The sequence below is a fragment of the Pinus tabuliformis genome, chromosome 1_2 (genome assembly GCF_031772625.1).
Source record: "Pinus tabuliformis cultivar Carrire ecotype Pingquan chromosome 1_2, CPIR1, whole genome shotgun sequence".
Taxonomy (NCBI): domain Eukaryota; kingdom Viridiplantae; phylum Streptophyta; class Pinopsida; order Pinales; family Pinaceae; genus Pinus; species Pinus tabuliformis.
The window spans coordinates 293,189,995-293,212,655 of NC_142298.1; the positions used below are offsets into that span (position 1 = coordinate 293,189,995).

Consider the following 22,661-nt stretch of genomic DNA (forward strand, 5'->3'; position numbering starts at 1 on the left):
CTCATATAAACAATTCGTTTGGTTTAAAGTATCAGAAAATGAAAATCATATTAGAATTGTAGTGTGCTATTTTGCGCCGCAAGTTTCAAAAATCTACAAAAGTAGAGGGCTTGACCACAAAGATCCCTTTGTAGTCTTAAAGGTAGATATTGCAACATATTCTCAGCTAGGTGAAGTCATTATAGTGGGTAATTTCAATGTTAGGACCACAAGTGAGCAAGCTAGCATTCTTTGTTGTAAAGAAGACTACGACCCCATCTGGCTTACAGAAGAGAGTAATCATTAGTGGGAAAGAATTTCAGCAGACAAGGGTTGCAGCCTCTTTGGTGAACAATTGCTTACTCTATGTGGGGCTTTCGATTTAGTCATTTGTAATGGTTTGACTATATGGGAAAAATCTGGTTATTTCACTTGCAATACTTATAATGGCACAAGTGTATTAGACTATAATTTTCTCACATAGTTTGTGTGAGAAAATGGAGGAAGTTTTAATTGGAGATCAACTTTAGGACTTAAATTCAGATCACAAACCAATTTATTTAAGTTTCTCTTGGACCAGAAAGAAGCAGTTAGGGTCAAAAACTCAATGTGTTCAACAAAATCTCCCAAAGGGCAGAATTCTTTTAACTCCATAAAATTGTAATACCTTCAAAATAGTGTTAGAGAGGCTCTTCGAGAAGGAGAAAATCTCATTTCACGACCTTCATAGTCACAAATTAACACATTTAATTCAAAGCGCACTTGCAGAGTGCAAAAGAGCAAAAATTAAGAAGTCTAAAACAAATTGCTTTCCAGTTAATGCTTGGTTTGACGAGGAATGCAAAAAGGCAAGGAGAATGTGGAAAGAGTCAAACAAGGATAACATAAAGCTCAAAGCTTACAAGCAAATATTAAGAAAGAAAAAGGTTGATTTCATGGTTTCGAGGAGAGAAGAACTAATCTTCCTTGGGAAAAATAACCCCAAATTATTTTGGAAGGAGCTCCAACCGAGAAAGATGCAAACTGAAAACAGTATTACAGCTTCTAAATGGTTTGACTATGCAATACAACTTTATGAGCAGGATCTCAAGGTTGACCCTCCTCCCTTGGTCAACACTGATACAAAACTCTTCACGGTGCAAGAGGTAGAGATGGGTATCAAGAAGTTGGGTGTTGGAAAAACAAAAGACTTAGCTGAACTCCAAGCATAATATCTAAAGTGGGGCTTAAAAATTCTTGCACATCACATTACAAAAATTTTCAACAGCATCATACAACATGGGTTCCCCACAGATTGAACAACTAGTCTGGCAATACCTCTTTTCAAGAGTGGTGATGTCAACAATCCCACCAATTATAGGACCATATGATAAACCCCTTGTTTGCAAAGTTATTTGGAAGCATGTTAGAAAATAAAATCAGCAAGTGGGCAGAAGAAAGAGATAAACGTTCTAAAGGACAAGTAGGTTTTAGACCTAAACATTCCACAGTTGATCATGGTATAACTTTGAGGCACATCATTGAAAAAGTTTGGGAGAAAAACGAATAAGTCTTTTGTTCCTTTCTTGATTTCAGAAAAGCCTTTGACACGGTTCCTAGGGATAAGCTTTGGCTCAGAATGGAGGAACTTGGGGTTCCTAGGGATTTGAGAGCAATTGTGCATAGGTTGTATGAAGAGGTGAAAGTCAAAAGTATAACTTCAGTAGGCATTTCTAAAAGTTTTAGAAGTGATATTGGGGACAAACAAGGTTTCCCATTGTCTCCTACCCTCTTTGGCTTATATATTGACAAGCTTGGAGAGTGGCTAAATTTGCAAGGGGGTAATGGTATCCATTTGGGCAAGTTTGTTATAAGGCTTCTTTTGTATGCAGATGACCCTATTCTGATTGCTAGATTTTCTCATGGTTTGCAAGAGCACTTACTTTCACTTGAGCATTTTTGTAGAAGAGTGGGGATGCAAGTCAATATTAGCAAAACAAAAGTAGTGGTTTTCTCTAACAAAAGGAAACATAACCAGCATAAGTTCTACTTTGAAGACAACATTCTGGAAGAAGTTGCGAATTACAAATACCTCGGAATTGACTTCAACAAAAATCTAAGCTGGGATGGATGTAGAAAGAAAAGAGCTTTGGGGGGTTGGAAAGCATTTTATGCTTTTCAAAATAGGTGTAGAGAGGCAGAGTTATGGGATTGGAAAACCACTCCAACTCTTTTTGGGCTTTTAGTGATTTTGGTGATTCTTTATGGCTATGAACTGTGGGCCAGCAATACATCCAACATGCAATGGAAATAAATTGAAAAAATTCAGAAGCGTTTGATGACAAACAAATTCAAAATTAAAAGTGCAGTTCCTCATGCTATCTTGTTAAGTGAAACAGGGGCTGCTCCTATTGAAGCAATTGTTATGGTGCGGGTCATAAGGTATTTTAAAAAATTGAACAAATGGAAGAGGGAAGATTGCCTAACATTGCATTTAATGACATATTGTTCAAAAGAAAGAAGACTTGGATGCGGCAAAATAACAAATGGTTTAGTAAATGGGGTATTTGCTTGAGCATGTGTCCCACAAACAGTAAAGAGATAAAAGTTTTTGTTATGGATAAGTTCCACAAACGTACTTGGGAGAAAAAAAAATTATTATATTGAAGAGTTTAATCCCACTCATAATCATCAACAAAAAGCGTACATAAGGGCCAATATTTCTTAGAGAGCCAAAATTCTTATTGCGCAATTAAGGACTAATTTTCATCAACTCCATTGTGAAACAGGGCACTGGAAAAGGGAAAAAGAAATGTGGGAGGAAAGAGTACGTCTTTTTAGCTCTTTCGGAAAAGTGGAAACAGAAAAGAATTTCAGTTTAAAATGTGAGGCCTTCAAAGACAACAGGGAAAGTTATGCAGATATTTTGGTAGCTAGCTCTTGGGATAATCTATTCAGCGAGGGGTTTGTTGAGAAGCTCGGAGTGTTTATTGTGAAACTTCACAGGAAAAAGGTCGAATACAAGAGCCAGATAGAGAAGCAATTTGTCCCATAGGCTCTCTTTAGCCGCGTGGACATTAAAATAACTACTTCTAATAATAAAATTAACAAAATGCAAGTGTAATGGGAATTCACCATCTTTGCATTATTGACGAGAGTGAATTCTTAAAAAAAATACTCCAAAGAATTGGAAAAAAATCTCATAAAATATGAATTAAGTGAAATATTATAAATTATAGGCCTTATTTGATCGCCAATTTTTTTGTCCCTAGATTAATAACTCAACTAAGATTGGTTGAATATATCAATGTTGCCTGGTTTTTTGTCCCTGAATTGTTAACTCCACTGAGATTTGTTGAATACACCAATGCTATGTGGAGTGGAGGTTTGGTTTTTAGCGGAAAGTAACATTCAGATTTGTTGAGATTGTTAGTGATACACGATGTGGCCTAAGCTTTGTGTTTTATAAAAAAACCACCAATCGAATTTGATCCTGGTACCAAGTAAATAGGGTATAAATTTTACAAAACTCATTTTGGGTAGGGATACAGAGAAGATAAATATCACTCAAGGCCCCAACCAAATCCTCCTCTTTGGAAAAATGGAAAATTCATTGGAATTTTATGCCTTTAAATAGGCTACATTAAATAAGAATACCATAAGAAAAACCATGGGTTGTCAAAACCGTAAGTTTGAAAACTGCTAATGCTTACATGGTGACATCTCTTTCACACTGAAGTGGAGAGAGCACCCCACAGCGCATTCATTTCAAAGTCACTCGGGTATCCATACAGTTCCATCTCAACCTCAGTTGACCCTATTTTATACATTTAGTACTGATTAACAACACTATGGTCCTAGTTGATCCTGGGTCTCCCATAGATTAGGCCTGGCAGTTACCGATTCACCATGTGTTTAAAAAAAAACAACACTATGGTCCTAATATAAATTAGCAAGTCATCAACCATCCTGTAGTTTATGTACATGGGTTGAAGCACACCAATTAGAAACATGTGTGCTCCCCATAAATTCAGAGATAAGGAAATGCCCAACAAATAAAGCTTCCATGAACGAGTCTTGGCAAACATCTGATTTATTAGAGCCTGTTTAAAAAAGGGCAAATTTCAACTTGCAATTAAAAATGCACCGGCAGCACCAGTAATTTAGAGGGGAAGAAAATTCCCAACAAATAAAATTGCATGAACATTTCTAATCAGCCATTTGAGCCTGTATATAAAAGGGCAAATTATAACTCGAAATAAAAGTTGCAATGGCAGAATTAGAAATTTATTTGATTCTACCCAACCTCCAAATCAAGAGTACATGATCAGAATTTCCTTAATATGGCAACTTGAATAATTGCAAATGATTTTAGTAATTTCAAATTTTTAGCATAATTAACAAAAAAATTACGAAATGCAGCTGACGTTTATTCCTCGATATCCCAATTTTGATCAAGAGTTAATATTTTTAAAAGTGCCTTTTTTATGACTGAATAATATTAGACGATCCCACTATGGATGTGACTTCAAGTTACTCGTTTAATTTAATTTCTCCTATGTGTAAAAATTATGGTTTTACCCAATGTTCCAACAAGTTTCCAGAACACAGGAGTGTAGGATCCACTGTTTTAAAATTCAGTCGAATCAAATCCAAAACGGCCGAGTTGATCCGAGTCATTGAAGAATTTTATGACCTGACAGAAAAACCAGTTCGGGAGGCCGAGTCATGACTGACTCGGCCGAGTTATTGCATGACTCGACCGAATTAGTCATGACACGGTCAACCCGGGCGTTTCCACATCTACTCGGTCGAGTCACTAAATCCGGCCAGTCACCCAAAAAACAGGGATTTTTCTAATTTTTTTTAACTTTTTAACATTTAGCTGATTGTTGGGGACTCCAAGGTGTTTTCTAAATTGGTTAAGTGCTATTTGGGGTCCATTCCCCTCTCCTAGTATTGATATGCTATTCAAATTTCATGGTAATGTTAAATTCTTAAAGTAAAAGGATGAAAATGAAGATTAAGGAGAATGTCACTGACATTCTCCTTAATCTTCATTTTCATCCTTTTACTTAAATTTTTAACATTACCATGAAATGACTCAGGATGTTTGAGAGTGGTTCCGACGTCATTGGATTTCATATGGAGAAAGTAGAATTTTAGATTTCATTCAAAATCCAGCAGACTTATCAGTTTTTCAGGATTTCAAGATTGGAGGATTGCAATGTTTCCATTGAATTTTGTCATGTATTAGGGTATGGAACTCGTATTTAATCAAGAGCACCAATCCCTCTATGTACCTTGATGTTAGTGACATTGGTTGTCGAACTCCTCTGGGATTCGCTCCCAAACCAAGAGCTTTTGAAAATGTCGCTCCCGCTTCCATTTTCACTCTCGCTCTCCACTTTCGCTTCCGCTCCCAAGTAACATTGAGCCAGATGATGTTGGCAACTCTAGTAGTAGCTAGTAGTACTGGTCACAAACTTCTATTGTAGAGACCATTTATAGCCTCCTTGGTTATGCATTTTTGTTTTGATCTCTATATCATCATCGTGTATGTATTGGACAGTCCACTGGGTGTCATTTTGATATAATGGATATATTCATGAGTCTACTTTGATCATATGTTCTCTTCTATCTATATTCTAATGTTGTGCATTTGGAAACATGAATGAAAATCTTTAAAATTATGTGTTTTTATAAAAAAAAATATTTAATGTATTTTTTACAATGACCGAGTCATTGAAATTGAGCCGACTAAGTCGATACCGAGTCGGAGTTGACCCTCGGCCAAGTCGGAGTAGGAGTCGGAGTTTTAAAACATTGGTAGGAGGAGGAAACGCACATTAGAATATATGAAGACACCCCTAAATTTTCAAGGAAATTAATGGGGGCAGGGGGCATTGGAATCCCTAGCCTAGAGAGGCAGTGTCTCAGATCATAAATATAAAAATAACAATTTCAATAATAACAATTCATCATTATGCAATGTAAATACTAATACCAAGATAGATCTAAATCACTCCCATTGAATAGCTAAATCACCAAAAGGGAAGCTGCAGCTAGCTCATGGCAGCTCACTATTCTCATGCAAAAGACAAAATCACTTTGAAAATGAAATATTTTTTTTTAAGAGATTGTTGACAAAAAAATTGGGTTCAGTGGGAAGTGTGCAAAGTGTGGAGGGCGTGGCCCCGGCCCTAGGGGGCACATTTCCATGGAACACTTGGTTTTACCACCAGAAATAGAGTGCAAACAGAAATAGACCAGGGCTAAGATTTTAGATATTCTAGACACCAAAAAGTCTACAAATTACATAAGTGGAATAGGAAAAACTTTCTGCCATACGAGACATGGCCAGAGCTTGGCTATGGCACACAAGTTTGCAAAGGAAACAGAGGAAGGTCCAAAATCTGGATGATTTTTTAATCAATATTACCTTCGCTTTCCAATATCCAAGGTTTTTACTGCATAATGACAGATTTTGTATGATCAATATTAAGACATGCATCCATTAGAGTGAGATAAAATAATACCATGGAAATATCAGTCCTTATTTTCAAAACATGCTAAATCTCAATCATGCAAGAAATTGATCTCCTAACTAATCCTCAAATCTGGAAAACGTGGCCTAATAGAGGAACACTTGACCTGTAAATCATTATGGAGATTAATGTTGGTGTACAAAATGCTATATGAGTTCCAGCAAATAAAAAAAAAGTATACCAACTATTATACTACCTTTGATTACCATTTCTTCAAGGTTGAAACATTTCTTCCTTTTTGTTATAGTGTAGTTGACGCTGGTTACATCTGGTAACTAGAACTTCTAATGATAAATAGTAAAGTCTCAAGCAACATAGCTGACACCAGTCCACAAATTCCTCCTGCAGCATTCTGTACAACTCTTACCAGTTACCAACCAATATTCAGTCAGATTCAAAATTTTGTTCATGTAACGACTTTTCTTGGCAAAATACTCTTAACCTTGGATTTCTACTTCAACCAGCAAAATCGATAACACAAGAAAATGAAATATTGAGCAAGTTGATCCACAGGAAATATAGAAAGAGTATCCACATCATATATTACCATAACTGGGTTGTGTCCAAACAAAGCTCGGAATGATGCATACCCAACCAAGTAGCCAGTGAACATTATTACAATAACATGTAAACCTGCAAATACCACTGAATCAAGGATTGCCACAATACATGAAATCACAAAAACCATTTGAACCTTCACATCTAAACAATTATAAATTTTGAAACCCTGTGAACAATAGAATGATATCTGGCAAAAGGTGAAGTCTCAAGTTAGTTTCTAATACAACTCAAAATGCAGTGTCAGTGAATAAAATAATAGCACAAAAGTTGTGTGAGGTCAAAAAAAGAGAGTAGTGTTCCTCAAACAACATGAGAAAAATAAAAGCTAAAAGTTGTAAGCTTGACAAGATATAACAGATAGTCATCAACACATTTTTTATTGCACTCAAACAACTTGGCAATTGAATTAGTTGGAGTAGTACTCTAGCACAAGGTTACTTGGGAGCGGGAGCGACATTTTCAGAAGCTCGCGGTTTGGGAGTAAATCCGGGAGCGTTTTTTTATATAACATATTTTGTTTTATATTTTTTATATTTTGATGCCTATATGTCAACAAAACCATATAGAATGATGAAATAGATATAAAAAAACATAGATTGAACCATATAACAACAATCATCTAGAACTTATAATCTTCATCAACCACGTCCACAAGTTAGTAACATATAACATATTGAGTCTCATGATTCATCAATCTTAAAGTTTCAAGCTTTCAAAATTCAATATATAATATTTATCATAATTGATCACCAAAGTTGTACTTGTAAGCTAAGTGTAACTATTACAACAAAGAATATCTAACATGAAATGAAACAACTTTCAACTTTCACAAAGCATCATATCCATAATTCATTACCAATGAGTTATAATTGCCAACTTCAAACTTAAATTGTCATATATTGTTTACAAAAAATATCATAATAAATATGAAAGAGTCAACAGTTATTAAAACTACTAGAAACTAGAAAAGACAAGTAAATCTATTATCTACAGCTTCCTCTTGCCACGAGAAATTTCTAATTTTTGAGCAAGTCGTGGTGGTCTTCTAGGAATCTCCCACGACCAGAACCAGAAGGCACATGCCCTCCACGTGAGGATGTACATGGAGGCGGCGGCAGCAAAGGAACAAGACTTGGAACTCGAGCACTGGCACTGCTACTAGATGGTGGGGGTGGCATGGTTGTTGTTGCTTCATCTTCATCTCTCATAATATCTGCTTCCAATTCTTCAAGATGTATAGTGCCATCCTCCAAATTATCATCCTCTGGGTGGTTGTCCCAAATTTTATATGTTGGATCCCCATAAGCCTGATCACAATAATGACTCAACAACCTCAAGTTGTAGTGCACATAAACCAAGCTTTCTGTCTGGTTTTCATTCAGTCTGTTTCTTCTCACATTATGTATGAAGCTGTAGGTGCTCCAACAACTCTCTGCAGAAGTATTTACAACCTGTGAGAGAACTTTTTTTGCCAATTTTGGAAAATGTCCCATGCCACCATATGCTTCCCACCATGTGAGAGCATCAAATCTGTCGCTATCTTCCATTGCATGCAAAGAACCAAACAAACCAGTGCAACTGAAGTATCTGCCTAATTCAAGACGCAGATTAGCACACTCCTCCCTGTCAGGTACCAACTTGTCTAATGCTTGCATATATCTTGTAGATACCTCTGGATCTGTATGGGATTTGACCCTAACCCACCCCCGGGTGCAGTTTGGCCCAACCAAGATGGAGAGTAGTATTTTGCCTCGGGTGTAGGTTGGCCCCAACCAAGATGGAGAGTAGTATTTTGGCATAAGGATATATGCCAAGGCATGTAGTGGAACATTAAGTTTATTCCACTGTGTACACACACAATTGTGAATCAATGTATACAAGTTGGGATCATCTTTCTAAACAATATCTTTTATTTGCCCCAACATGGTATCCATCTGCTCATACACCTCCCCAATCACTGGTTCATCTGTATCTGTAAAAAGATTCATGTTATAAATGGGCTTGGTGAATTCCAATACTTGCCTCACACGTGCCCAAAACTGACCATCAAGAGCAATCTCCTCCACCTGTTCAAAACCTTGCTTGTCAGCTGCATTTGTAGCCCCTTCCTTTAACACCAGCCAGTGTGGACTTGATACCATGCTAGCCAATGACTCTCTTACCTTCAAAAGGCACCTGAAGGTGAGGTAATAGCTAGCAAATCTAGTCTTCGCAATCTTCAACAACTCCAATCTCGAGTGACTGCAGAAAAGCCCATGGGTATTGCTATGATTTGTAATAAATTTTATCATTTGTTTGCCTCTCTTGTATAAATCACCAATCCATTAGTAGTGTTGGTTTTTGTTCTTAATAATATCATGCATCAAAAGGTTCATTGTGTGAACCAAACACCCAGACCAAAATAAGTTGGGATATTTATCCTTGATAATTGCTCCCGTTGCCTTATAATTAGCAGCGTTATCAGTGATCACTTGGATGACATTGTATGGCCCAATACGTTCAATTGTTTCAAGTAATGGTTTTGCAATGTTGATGTCGGCCTTGAACTCCTCTGAGTAATCATATGCTGAAAGAAAGATGGCACCACTAACAGACACAGCAAGAAAACTTCTCAATGGCTTGCCTTTTACATTTGTCCATCCATCAGATACAATGGACACCACATGCTCAGTCCAAAAATTTGTCATTCTACTCAAAGAATGTGATATCTTTGCTTTTTCATGATCGAGTCCAACGGTTCTAGCCTTGTCATACCTAGAGCTCTTCTATCCTTTAGGGGCATCATTTAAGGCAGAAGCCATTTCATGCCAATAAGGTGAGCGAAGAACATTGAATGGTATCGTGCATAGAGAAATTGGTAAATTTTTTAATCCACATCATTCCTACACCCTTCATCAAGGAAATTTGATATGGTTCTATGCCTTAAAGAGATGTTTGGTCTTGTGCCTCCATATCCACTGCCATGGGAGGATGCTGAAGGAGTTCTTTGTGCATGTTGATGTGATTGTGAGCTATGTTCAAAGAAACCCTTTGAACTTTTAGATTTGTATTGAGCTTCATCCTATTCCCTTTATGTATTTGGCTCTATCTGCTGCTGACACACTTGCACAAGTTTTAATTCCTATTGGTTTATCTTCATCCCATGACCTTTTCCCACAAAGGTACCTTCTGGCACGGGCGTATGAACCTGTGTAAGTTTTGTTGCAATGGGGGCATTCAAATTTATTGGTCCAACCCCCTTTCCCTCCTTCAAGCCTAAAAACATATTTCCACAAGGGGTTTGGTCTTGTTTAGTTTTTTGGGCTGAATCATTTTCACTCTCTTTCTCCTCACCAAGGTACTCCTCTCCGGGGTTTTCATCAAATCCACTATAACCCACTTCTTCATCTTCTTCTTGATCAACCCTTCTAATCTCCAATACCATAATAACCAAAAAGTGAACCAAGAAGAAGAAAATGCCAAGCCATATAATAACCATGATGTCTGAAGTTCGAATTTTTGAGTCTGCAAAAAAATAGAGGAATGGGAATGGGAAATAGAGATTTTTATTTATTTATTTAGCAATGAACATAATAAAAAAAATTAAAAAAATTAAAAAAAAATGCTAGATTAGAGTGTAGATCCTACCTCTTTGGCTTTCAATCCCAAGCTCCAATCTACCCTTGCAAGCTCCTCAAGCTCCTCTCTCACCAAGCTCCTCTCTCCAAGCTCCAAACCAGTGTTACTTGGGAGCGGGAGCGACATTTTCAAAAGCTCCTAGTTTGGGGACGAATGTCGAAGAGTTTTTTATATATATATATATATATATATATTTATTTATTTATTTATTTATTTTATATTTTGATACATATATGTCAACAAAAACATGTAGAATGATGAATTAGATATAAAAAACATAAAAAAAACATAGATTGATCATTGAACCATATAGCAACAATCATCTACAAATTATAATCTTCATCAACCATGCCCACAAGTTAGTAACATACAACATATTGAGTCTCACCAAGCTCCTCTCTCCAAGCTCCAAACCAGTGTTACTTGGGAGCGGGAGCGAAAACGGGTGCGAGAGCGACATTTTCAAAAGCTCCCGGTTTGGGAGCGAATGCCGAAGCGTTTTTTATATTATATATATATATATATATATAGTATATTTTGATACATATATGTCAACAAAAAAATGTAGAATGATGAATTAGATATAAAAAACATAAAAAAACATAGATTGATCATTGAACCATATAACATCAATCATCTAGAAGTTATAATCTTCATAAACCACGTCCACAAGTTAGTAACATACAACATATTGAGTCTCATGAATCATGATTCATCAATATTAAAGTTTCAACTTCAAGCTTTCAAAATTGAAAATTGAAAATTTCAATATATAACATTTATCATCATTGATCACCAAAGTTGTACTTGTAAGCTAAGTTTAACCATTACAACAAATAATATCTAACATGAAATGAAATGAAACAACTTTCACGAAGCATCACATTCTCAATTCATTACCAATGAGTTATAATTGACAACTTCAAACTTCAATTTAAATTGTCATATATTGTTTACAAAAAATATCATAATAAATATGAAAGAGCCAACTGTCAACAGTTATGAAAACTACTGGAAACTAGAAAAGACAAGTAAATCTATTATCTACTACTTCATGTGGCCCTTGCCATGAGAAATGTCTGATTTATGAGCAAGTCATTGTAGTCTTCTAGGAGTCTCCTCCCGCACAGACCGACAACCAGAACCAGAAGGCACATGCCCTCCACGTGAGGGTGTAGATGGAGGCGGCGACAGCAAAGAAACAAGACTCGGAACTCGAGCACTACTACTGGATGGTGGAGGTGGCATGGTTGTTGCTTCATCTTCATCTCTCATAAGTTTCACTTCCAATTCTTCAAGATGTATAGTGCCATCCTCCAAATTATCATCCTCTGGGTGGTTGTCCCAAATTTTATATGTTGGATCCTCATAAGCCCGATCACAGTAATGACTCAACAACCTCAAGCTGTAGTGCACATAAACCAAGCTTTCTGCCTGGTTTTCATTGAGTCTGTTTCTTTTCACATTATGTATGAAGTTGTAGGTGCTCCAACACCTCTCTGCAGAAGAAGTATTTACAACCTGTGAGAGAACTTTTTTTGCCAATTTTGGCAAAAGTCCCTGGCCGCCATATGCTTCCCACCATGTGAGCATCAAATCTGTCTTTATCTTCCATTGCATGGAAGGTACCAAACAAACCAGTGCAACTGAAGTATCTGCCTAATTCAAGACATAGACTAGCACATTCCTCCCTATCAGGTATCAACTTGTCTAATGCTTGCAAAAATCTTATAGATACCTCTTCATCTATATGCGGTTTGACTTGAACCCCACCCCCTGGTGCAAGTTGGCCCAACCAAGATGCATAGTATTTTGGCGTAAGGATATATGCCAAGGCATGTAGTGGAACATTAATTTTATCCCATTGTGTACACACACAATTGAGAATCAATGTATACAAGTTGAGATCATTTTTATGAACAATATCTTTTATTTGCCCCAACATGGTATCCATCTGCTCATACACCTCCCCAATCAGTGGTTTATTGTACCTGTAAACCGAATCATGTGATAAACGGGCTTGGTGAAATCCAATACTTGCCTCACACGTGCCCAAAATATACCATCAAGAGCGGTCTCCTCCACCTATTCAAAACCTTGCCTGTCAGCTGCATTTGTAGCCCTTTCCTTTAATACCTGCCAGTGTGGACTTGATACCATGCTAGCCAATGACTCTCTTACCTTCAAAAGGCACCTGAAGGTGAGGTAATAGCTACCAAATCTAGTCCTCGCAATCTTCAATAATTCCAATCTTGAGTGACTTCGGAAAAGGCCATGGGTATTGCTATGATTTGTAATAAATTTTATCATTTCTTTGCCTCTCTTGTACAAATCACCAATCCATTTGTGTTGTTGGTTTTTGTTCTTAACAATATCATGCATCAAAAGGTTCATTGTGTGAACCAAACACCGAGACCAAAATATGTTGGGGTATTTATCCTCAATAATTGATCCGCTACCTCACAATTAGGAGCATTATCAGTGATGACTTGGATGACATTGTATGGCCCAATACGGTCAATTGTTTCAAGTAATGGTTCTGCAATGTTGATGCCGACCTTGAACTTGCTTGAGTAATCATATGCTGAAAGAAAGATGGCACCACTAACAAACATAGCAAGAACACTTATCAATGTTTTGCCTTTTACATTTGTCCATCCATCAGATACAATGGGCACCCCATGGTCAGTCCAAGACCTTGTCATTCTACTCAAAGAATGTGATATTTTTGCTTTTTCATGATCAAGTCCAATGGTTCTAGCCTTTTCATACCCAGGGCTCTTGTATCCTTTACGGGCATCATTTATGGTAGAAACCATTTCATGCCAATAAGGTGAGCGAAGAACATTGAATGGTATCCCACATGCATAAAGAAACCTGTAAATTTTTGAATCCACATCATTCCTACACCCTTCATCAAGGAAATCTAATATGCTTCTACACCTAAAACTTGGTGACCCTGTGCCTCCATATCCACTGCCATGGGAGGATGCTGAAGGAGTTCTTTGTGCATGTGATTGTGAGCTTGGTTCAAAGAAACCCTTTGATTTAAGATTTGTATTGGGCTTCCTCCTCTTCCCTTGTGTATTTGGCTCTATCTGCTGCTGACACACCTGTATAAGTTTTGATTCCTATTTGTTTATCTCCACCCCATGGCCTTTTCACGCAAAGGTGCTTTTTGGCATGGGTGTATGAACCTGTGTAATTATTGTTGCAATGGAGGCAATGAAATTTAGTGGTTCCACCCCCTTTCCCTGCTTCAGGCCTATTAACATATTTCCACAATGGGGTTTGGTCTTGTTTAGTTTTCTGAGGTGACTCATGTTCACTCTCCTCCAGCTCCTCCTCACCAAGGTACTCCTCTCTGGGGTTTTCATCAAATCCACTATGACCCACTTCTTCATCCCCTTCTTCATTTTCAACCCTCCTTTTTCTATTCTCCAACACCATAATAACCAAAAAAGGAACCAAGAAGAAGAAAATGCCAGGAAACATAACCATGATGTTTGAAATTTGAAGTTTTGAATCTGCAAAAAAATGGAATGCGAATGGGAATGGGAAATCGAGAAAAAAAATATTTATTTATTTAGGAATGAACATTAAAAAAAAATTGCTAGAATAGTGTGTAGAGCCTACCTCTTTGGCCTCCAATCTCCCCTTGCAAGCTCTTCAATCTCTCCTAGCTCCTTGCTTTATCTTGCTCCTTGCTCTCTCTCGCTCTCTCCTTGCTCCTTGCTCCTTGCCCTCTCTTGCTCTCACTCTCACTTGTTCTCTCTTGCCCCTCACTCTCTCTTGCTCTCACTCTCAAATAATGAAATTCATTTGAAGGAGGGTTTATTTATATTCCCTCCCTTCCCTCCCTCCCTTTATTTTCCTACCCGTCGCTTTATTTTTTCTGACGTATTTTTTTTTCCACGCAATTTTTTTTCGAGCATTGCTCACCGCCGCCGGGAGTGATCGGGAGCGATCACTCCCTGACAGCGCCCGGGTTGTAAAAATCGCTCCCGGAGCGACGCTCCCTAAATCGATTCAGAAAAAGGCAAGGAGCACAAATTTGTTTTAGGGAGCGATTTCAGGAGTGCGCTCCCGAGTCGCTCCCGCCCAGAGCGCGGATTGGGAGCGGGATCAAGGGGGGGGGGGGGCACTCCCCTGCAACACTACTCCAAACTCTCTCTTGCTCCTCTTGCTCTCAATGGATGAAGTGAATAATGGGGAGGGGGAAGGGTCTATTTATGTTTTTCCCCCTCCCCTTTCCCTCCCTTTTCCCTCTCCTCCTCCGTCGTCAATCGTTGCCCTCCCTCTCGATCGTGCGCCTTTTTTGGACGGGAGCGTTTTTTTAGAGGAGGGAGTGTTCGGGATCGATTGCTCCTTGACCACTTCCTCCTCTGAAAAAATGCTCCCGAAACGTACAGGAGCAGTCAAGGAGTGAATGCTCTTGACCGTTCCCCTAAACGCTCCTGAAAAAACAGGGAGTGTTTTTTTTTTGTCGGGGGAGCGAGGACATGAGGGGGGCACTCCCACACAACCCTGCTCTAACATCTTTATCTGATCCAATGTCAAAATAATCTCTTGCAGATGCTATAATCAGTAGGAAGAAGGAAGTAATAATATTAGAACTAGCAATCTGCTTAGATCTACTTAGTGGTGATGGTTCTAGTCTCTCACATCAATGGATAATCAATCTAGAACTATGTCAATTAACGATTAGTCTCCTCTTGTGCTGAAATAGTTCCCAACCAAAAAATGTTGCACGCAATTTCTCCACCCAAGTTGCACAATTTGGAAAGACAAGAACAGAGTTAGTTGTAAGGTGTACATGCATATGACAGTCATAACCGACCCATACACATGAATGCAACATAATCCCAAAAAATGTACTCAACAAAATGCTCATTTGTATTAAGTGTTGGTGGTAATGATAAAATTCAGTCTTTATAGGAACTATTTTTACACCACATGAAGCGGCACTTTGTGCCCGCTATATTAGGATCAACAACAATCAGGGATTGTTTATTAAGAACATGTCATGCATTAAAGCACATGTACAATAACGACACATACATGTGCACTAATTACCTAAAGCAACATAACTACTACTACATGACCCTCATAATAAATCATCTCTTATTACATGTACATAACTACATTACTCATAGTAATGACCATTTAAGGGCTAATATATAGCCCCTCCTTTATGTCCAAGTCATAGGAGACAACATATCTAAGGTGATCTCTTTACCAAACCTTAATTCAAATAAAGAAAAATGCAGCTTTATCACAACACCTAAATGATAAACAAGAAGATGTTCACATACCATAAGTTCACCAAGATTGATCAGCGATTACCAAGAGTGAGAAACAGAACAAAAGGAGTAAATTATTTGTATGTACTGTAAGGAAAAGAATAGATCAGTTCACTTGAATAAGATAAAATTACAAATGACTCAATGAGGGAGGTGGTGTATTTATTGTTAGTTTTCTTAAAACTCAGTTATCTAATCTATGAACTATACTAAGCAAAGAGCTGGAAACTGAACTTTAACTTTAACCCACAAATATATTGAGTTTATGCAATGGAAGGAAGGAACAAATGAAGACAAGCACATGATAAAACCATACATAACAAATTTACCCAGGAAACCCCCATTGGGGAAAATTTGCAACTATGTGTTCTCTTTATTTTTCTTCAGCAATAGTGCATTCAGAAAATTACATGAGGGATAAGACTTCCCTTCACTCGGAAAATGACCAACGCACTTTTGTGCACCAGTTAGACTCTACCAACCCAACTTGGCCTCCCTCTTCTGCACAGCACAAGTTCCATACAGTCTCGTACAGCATTTTGTGCAAGCACACTCGCTCAATTGTTAGAAACACAATTCTTAAAGTAATGATGGTTGTACAACCTCCTTTCTCTTGCTAGTGTGCACTGAGTAGAAAACCCTAGTGTTGGAATTCGCTCTACTTTATTGCCAAAGAGAGAACACATTGATATGATGCATAATGACCAAGTTTGCGCCCTTTTTCCTCTAAGAAATCTACCTGGGCCCGCCACTGCCACGAAGAGTTGAGATTAAATCTCCTTGGATGGTTGAGATCGCTCTAATTCTTGATTATAGGAAAATTTGAATTTCTCCTAAGTGAAGGAATAATAGAAAAAAGTAGATCTACGCCTTGGCCCCACTTGTGGGTCCCTTGGACAAATTTAGTGCACCTGCTAAATATAGTTGAACCCTTCCTCCTCTAACTCCATTCAACATTCCCTCTTAGAGAGGAAGGTGTTATGAACTACACCCAGTTTGTCCCTGAAATGGATAAAGCTCCCTCTATGCAAAGATTTGGTTAATATGTCTGTTGTCTGCTTTGTTGTAGGAATGCACTGAAGTCTGACATTGCAACCACTACCAATCCCAACACAAGTTTCTACAAAATCTTAGAGAATTTGATTGTGGGACTCCTAAAAGCAGGTAACAAATCAATCATAATGGTGGTTAGAAACTATCTTTTGAAAGGGTTCATTTTGGTACCTTGGGTCAAACTTTCACTCCTTCCTTAGTTGCCCAAGTCATCATATATCATATCTTTAAGCTCCATGGTATGCCCACGTCCATTGTCTAGGATTGGGACCCCACATTCACCAACAGAAATTAGCAGGAGTTATTTCAACTTCAAGGTACACAATCTAATATGAGCACTACATATCATCCCCAAACTAATGGCCAAACAAAAGTAGTCAACAAGTGCTTAGAAACTTATTTTAGATGCTTTGATTTTGAAAAGGCACACAAATGGGCATAGTGGCTTCCACTCGCCAAATCGTGGTATAATACCACTTACCAAGCTACCAAAATGACACCTTGTGAAGCTATTTATGGCCAAAATCCCTTCTCAGTGGCACCTATGCACCAAGAACCTCCAACATTCGTGCAACAAAGAGAACGCTTCACACCAACAAAGACGTTATCTATATTCTCAAGGAAAACTAGGTTTTAATGTAAAATCAAATGAAACAAGTAGACCAACATACATCAAAATATTCTTCTATTAAAGGGGATCAAATGTTACTTTGCCTGCAACCTTATAAACAAACATCACTCAAAGATAAAGCTCCCCAAAAGCTAGCTCCCAAGTTCTATGGTCCCTATTAAATCACACAATGAATTGGACAGGTGGCTTACAAATTGGCTCTCCCAACCCAACTCCAAGATTCATCTAGTCATTCATGTGTCTTGTTTGAAGAAAGTTGTGGGATAAAATTGCAAAGTATATAACCTACTAGAACTTGATGACATAGGGTCCATTTTGCTCCTACCCACCAATTTCCCTAGTGGGGTAGGGTCCATTTGGCTCCTACCCCTCTTCTAAATCTTTTTTTAAGGAAGAGTTCCCTTTTCTTTCATCATGCTCATTAGACAGAGCATTCTAACCATTTCATCTGCAACTATGTGATGACATGACTTTATCTATCTATTACCAAATATATACATACCTCTTCCTTCTTGTGGTCATCTAGATTTCCTTCTAGCAACTTCCTTTCCTTGATTGAAGATGAAAAAACTTCAACCAACTTGACATGCTACACATCTTTGTCATCATACCATCATCCTTCTAAACTGTGGATCCCACATTATGTGGAATGTAGACCATCTATGTGACGCTTGTTTCTTCTAAGTGGAGTTGAGGTGTGACAAACTTGTATCTTCCTATCTTGCTAGATGACTTGCTTCAATCATTCAAACTATTACTTCAGTTATCTTTCTATGCCTCCAATGAAGATGCCATGAGTTGCTTCCTTTCTATCATGTATTATGATTGCTTCAACCATATAAACTTCTACTCCGATTGTCCTTCCATGCCTCTATGATGATGTCATCTCAATCTCTGCTATAATGCATCTTATCATACTTGTGATGGTTTTCATCATGATTGTTATCTTCTACAAACTGAAAAGAACTAAGTATATGATGTTATCTCAGTCATAGTAAAGGTCTTTCACTTCTTCCTTCTTTGACTTCTTCTTTTCAGGTTCTTCTACTTCTTCAGTGACATGGGCTTCATTTATTTCCTTTCTCTTCTTGTTGTCCTTCTTGAGTTTAGGACAATTCCTTTTGAAATGCCCATATTCATTACATTCATAGCATTGAATCTTAGACATGTCAATTTTCTTTTGAAATCTTTTCTGAGACTTTCCTTTCTTCCTTGCCATAGTTGCATATGCTTGAGTTTGTTCACTTGATCCAACATCATTCTTTGCCTTCAATCTAGTTTCTTCAATTTTGCATAATGACCATAGATCATTGAATGGGGTAGTTTCCTTCTTTCCATAGATACTAGATACAAAGTTGCCCCATTCATCTGGTAGTGCATTGAGCACAATGGTGGTCATCTCTCAATCAGACATTACTTCTCCTAGCTCTTGTAGTTGATCTCTTATTTGAGATACCCTCATAAGGTATGAGGCTACCCCTTCTTCCTTTGATACCTTCATCTTGTATAGTTTGGTTCTTAACGATATAATTTCTCCTACAGTACTTACAGAGAACAATTCCACCAATTTTTCATAGATCTCTTTCGATGTCTTCAACTTTGCTACATAAGGAATGAGAGAATCCTTGATTGACTCAATAAGGATTCTTTGAGCTCTTATTTCTCCTTTCATATACTTTGATAGTGCTTGAGATTGCTCTTGAGGAGGTTTGGTGATTGAGCCCGTGACATATTCACTAACTTCATTTTCTATGAGGATCAAATCTATTCTCTTCTTCCATGGAAGGTAATTCAATGACCCAACAAGTTTGTTGTTCTCTATTCGGAAAGAAGTCATTGTAGATTGAGACATAAAATATAGAATACTTACTTGTCAATTGAAGATGCTCCTTTGATGATGATATCTTCAACTCGATGCCTTCTTGATAATGTTGACTTCCATTATTTCTTTGACAATTGAAGATGCCTTCTTGAAGATGATTGCTATATGATCTTCTTGAAGGATAATCGAGATGTGATCATTTCTTCAATGAGAAGGAAATAACTTTGATTTGATGATGAAGTGTTCTTGCTTCCTTTGATTGATGATTATTGAATGTGTAAGCTTCCAAAAATACTTCAAGTGTGTAGAGTCCTTTCAATGGAGGTAGGGTCTTTCAGGTCTTCTTCTTCTTCCAAGAGTTATTTTCCTTCAAGGTGATGTGTAGACTAGTCCTTCTTGCTGCACTTAGCTCTCCTTGATGATTGGACTTGATGCTCCTCTTATGCTCGGCCCTTATGTATCCTTTTTCAGATCTTCAAGCTGCCTTTCCTTGTTGTTGTCACCTTAGCTTTGATACCATGCTGAGAAATCAAGGGCAGCTAGATTAGGGTGATTTCTCTTGCTATGATAACTGCTCATGATGTTCTTTTACTTAACTTGATGTACTTGTAATTAATTTCTTCTTTCACTTGATTATTCTTGTGTTATTATCATCAAATAGCTACCAAACTATGAAGATTAATGAGACAAGAGGACACAAAATGTAGGCTGATAGCCAGGGCCAAAACCTCTCCTCTTGTGAGGAAAACCCACAAGAATTCTTCTCTTCTTATAGAATCTTCAAATGACAAATTCCTAGACCTAAGACCCTTGACAAAAACTCCTCCAAGACAAATTCAAACCTCTTCTTGATGAGCTTGCTTCTTACAAAGTCAACCTGCTTCAGAACTGCTGTAATTTCACAAATTCGAACCTACAATTCCTTGACTGCAATTTCGGCCTAACTGCAAAAACCCTAGCTCGCACGTGTGGATGGAATATGGTGAGATGTGTCTCCTTCCTTCTTCACTTGGGGATCTCCTTTCTCCTTAGCAACTCGGCCTTCAAACTTGATCTTTATGACACTTGATTTCAGCTCCTTTTATGACTGTAATTTCTGCAACAAATGATGCCCTAGACCCTTCACACATGTGGGAGAATGTAGCCCTAAAACAAGTCCAAAACTTCGATTTCACTTCTTTTGTTCTCCTCTTTTTGTTGGCTATTATGCTTCTTTTCTTGGTGATCGAACTTGCTTCTTGCTTGATCGAATTTGTTTTCCAAATGAGGTCGATGGCACACTTATATGAGGCTCGAACAACCTTAAGAGGCCGACTTCATTGCTTGTAGGCCGACTTGTCTTCTAGTAGGTTGACTTGGTCTTGGAGGAGGACATTTGACACTTTTTGACTTACATAAATTCTCTTTACATGATACAAAGTTCCCAATAGGGTCTTTTACATATGACAATGACTCTTTGACTGCTAGACTTTATGACAAAGCCCTAGAAGCACTCAATGGGTGTTTGACCTATAAATAAAATGACCTTGAGCATGAAACCCATGCTACAAAATAACAATAATAAATTTTATTTTTCTCTTTACATCAAATTTACACAAGACATTATGAAGATCGAACCTAGTTACATATTTCAACACAAAACAACTTGTTCTACTGTAAAATCAGATTGTAAAATTTTGCGTAAATCATAGGGACAACAATCTATTAGGCTTAGAATAACCACCCAATGAGTGCCTAAGCACTCCTAGATCACAGTTCTAAGGGTGGGGCAGTTAAAGGATGGTAAATGAGCCCTTAGAACTCACTTACCAACATGTAATAGTAGAAAATTTTAATTTCCGCCAAGCTAAATTTTTCTTTTTCTAAGAAATGGGAATATGTGCCCTTAAGCAAAAGAGCATATATGACTTCTAGTTTTAAGATGTTATTTAATTATAGCTAGAAATGTAAACTTTTGACTCAGCAAGCATTTAACATAGAGTCACCAAGAGGACTTTAGAAATGTACTTAATTGTTTACGAACTTGAAGTCTCTAGTTTTTGTTGCAGATTTACATACGTACAACCAAGAAAACAAGCTCATATCTAAAAATTATTAACTAGAAACAAGTGTAAAATATGACATATAAAATATGTATATATCCTTGGACTAGACATAACAATAAATTCAATTTCTCCAAGGGTTTTAACTTGCTAATAACATAAATCAATTAAAAATCAACAAATAAATAAAATCCTAAATTAACGCAAAAACTAAAAAAAAAAAAAATGGATTTTCTAAATAAGAGTAACATGGTTGTTGGATTAATATTGTGTCTAACTTACCTCACCTTTGCTAGGGTGTAAAACTTGCACCTTTTTAAGTTGATCTTATATTTTCAATATTTGCCCACTAAGGGGTCGACTCGGGTCAAATCTCCCAATTTGGTCCATAAATCCCTCTTCTAATGGCTCACTATGGTCAACTATGAAGAATAGTAGACTAAAGTAGCTCACTATTCCACTAGTTGCCTTTGAGGAAGTTTGACTTGTTCCACGAGAGAGTGTGACTTGAATTGGAGGTTTGACTTGATACAATGGAGAAATATTTCATCTTCAAACAACTATTTTCTTGGTCCGATTCCCAACTACTTGATCCGTGAAGTCTCCAATGACTAGTTAAACCTTCTAATGGCTAGTTGAATTGTCCAATGGCTAGTTTGAATTTACTTTCTCCCTTCACTAACTCAACTTAGCCACCTTGAACCTGGTTCTCCAACATCCTTGATTATCTGACAAATCTAGCACTTGGGTATTGCTAAACTAACCATGCTTTAAACTAGGCCTTTCTCAGAATCACCAAACTCTGCCTAGTGTTGCCACGTCATCACCTGCCATGACACGTCAACTGCCACCTATGCAAGTCCCATAATTTCTGGTAGGAATCCTAAGAATCTAACACATGGGCATTGCTTCTCCCGATCTATTGATCATTTTTTACTTACTACAATGTTTCCCTTGTTTTGCCACTAAGAAACTCGTTTGACCTATCGACCAAGTTTGACCAAGCTATAACTAGCCACCGCCATCTTTGATTGTAAAACCGAAACATGGCATGGACTCCTCTCATTAAGTTGAGCAATCTGAGACCAAGTTGACTTTTTTACCACCGATACCACTTAGCATTGG

General features: G+C 37.6%; 1 protein-coding gene across 10 annotated transcripts in view; it reads right to left on the reverse strand.

Moving 5' to 3' along the window:
* Positions 1-6,064: 6,064 nt before the first annotated feature.
* The window catches only part of LOC149205493 (ER-based factor for assembly of V-ATPase), a 128,518-nt gene continuing 111,921 nt past the window's right edge, over positions 6,065-22,661 (reverse strand). The window contains exons 4-6 of one of the 10 annotated variants that reach the window (XR_016252463.1): positions 7,054-7,139; positions 6,713-6,868; positions 6,065-6,428 (exon numbers count right to left, since the gene is read on the reverse strand). Coding sequence is in view for 2 of the 10 variants with exons in the window: in XM_089395080.1 (XP_089251206.1) it covers positions 6,769-6,858; positions 7,054-7,139 (176 nt within the window). In the remaining 8 variants the exon portion in view is untranslated. Of the gene's footprint in view, positions 6,429-6,486; positions 6,869-7,053; positions 7,140-22,661 lie in introns of those variants that run through there. The other 9 variants (XR_016252461.1, XR_016252459.1, XR_016252457.1 and 6 more) reach the window with 9 other exon arrangements.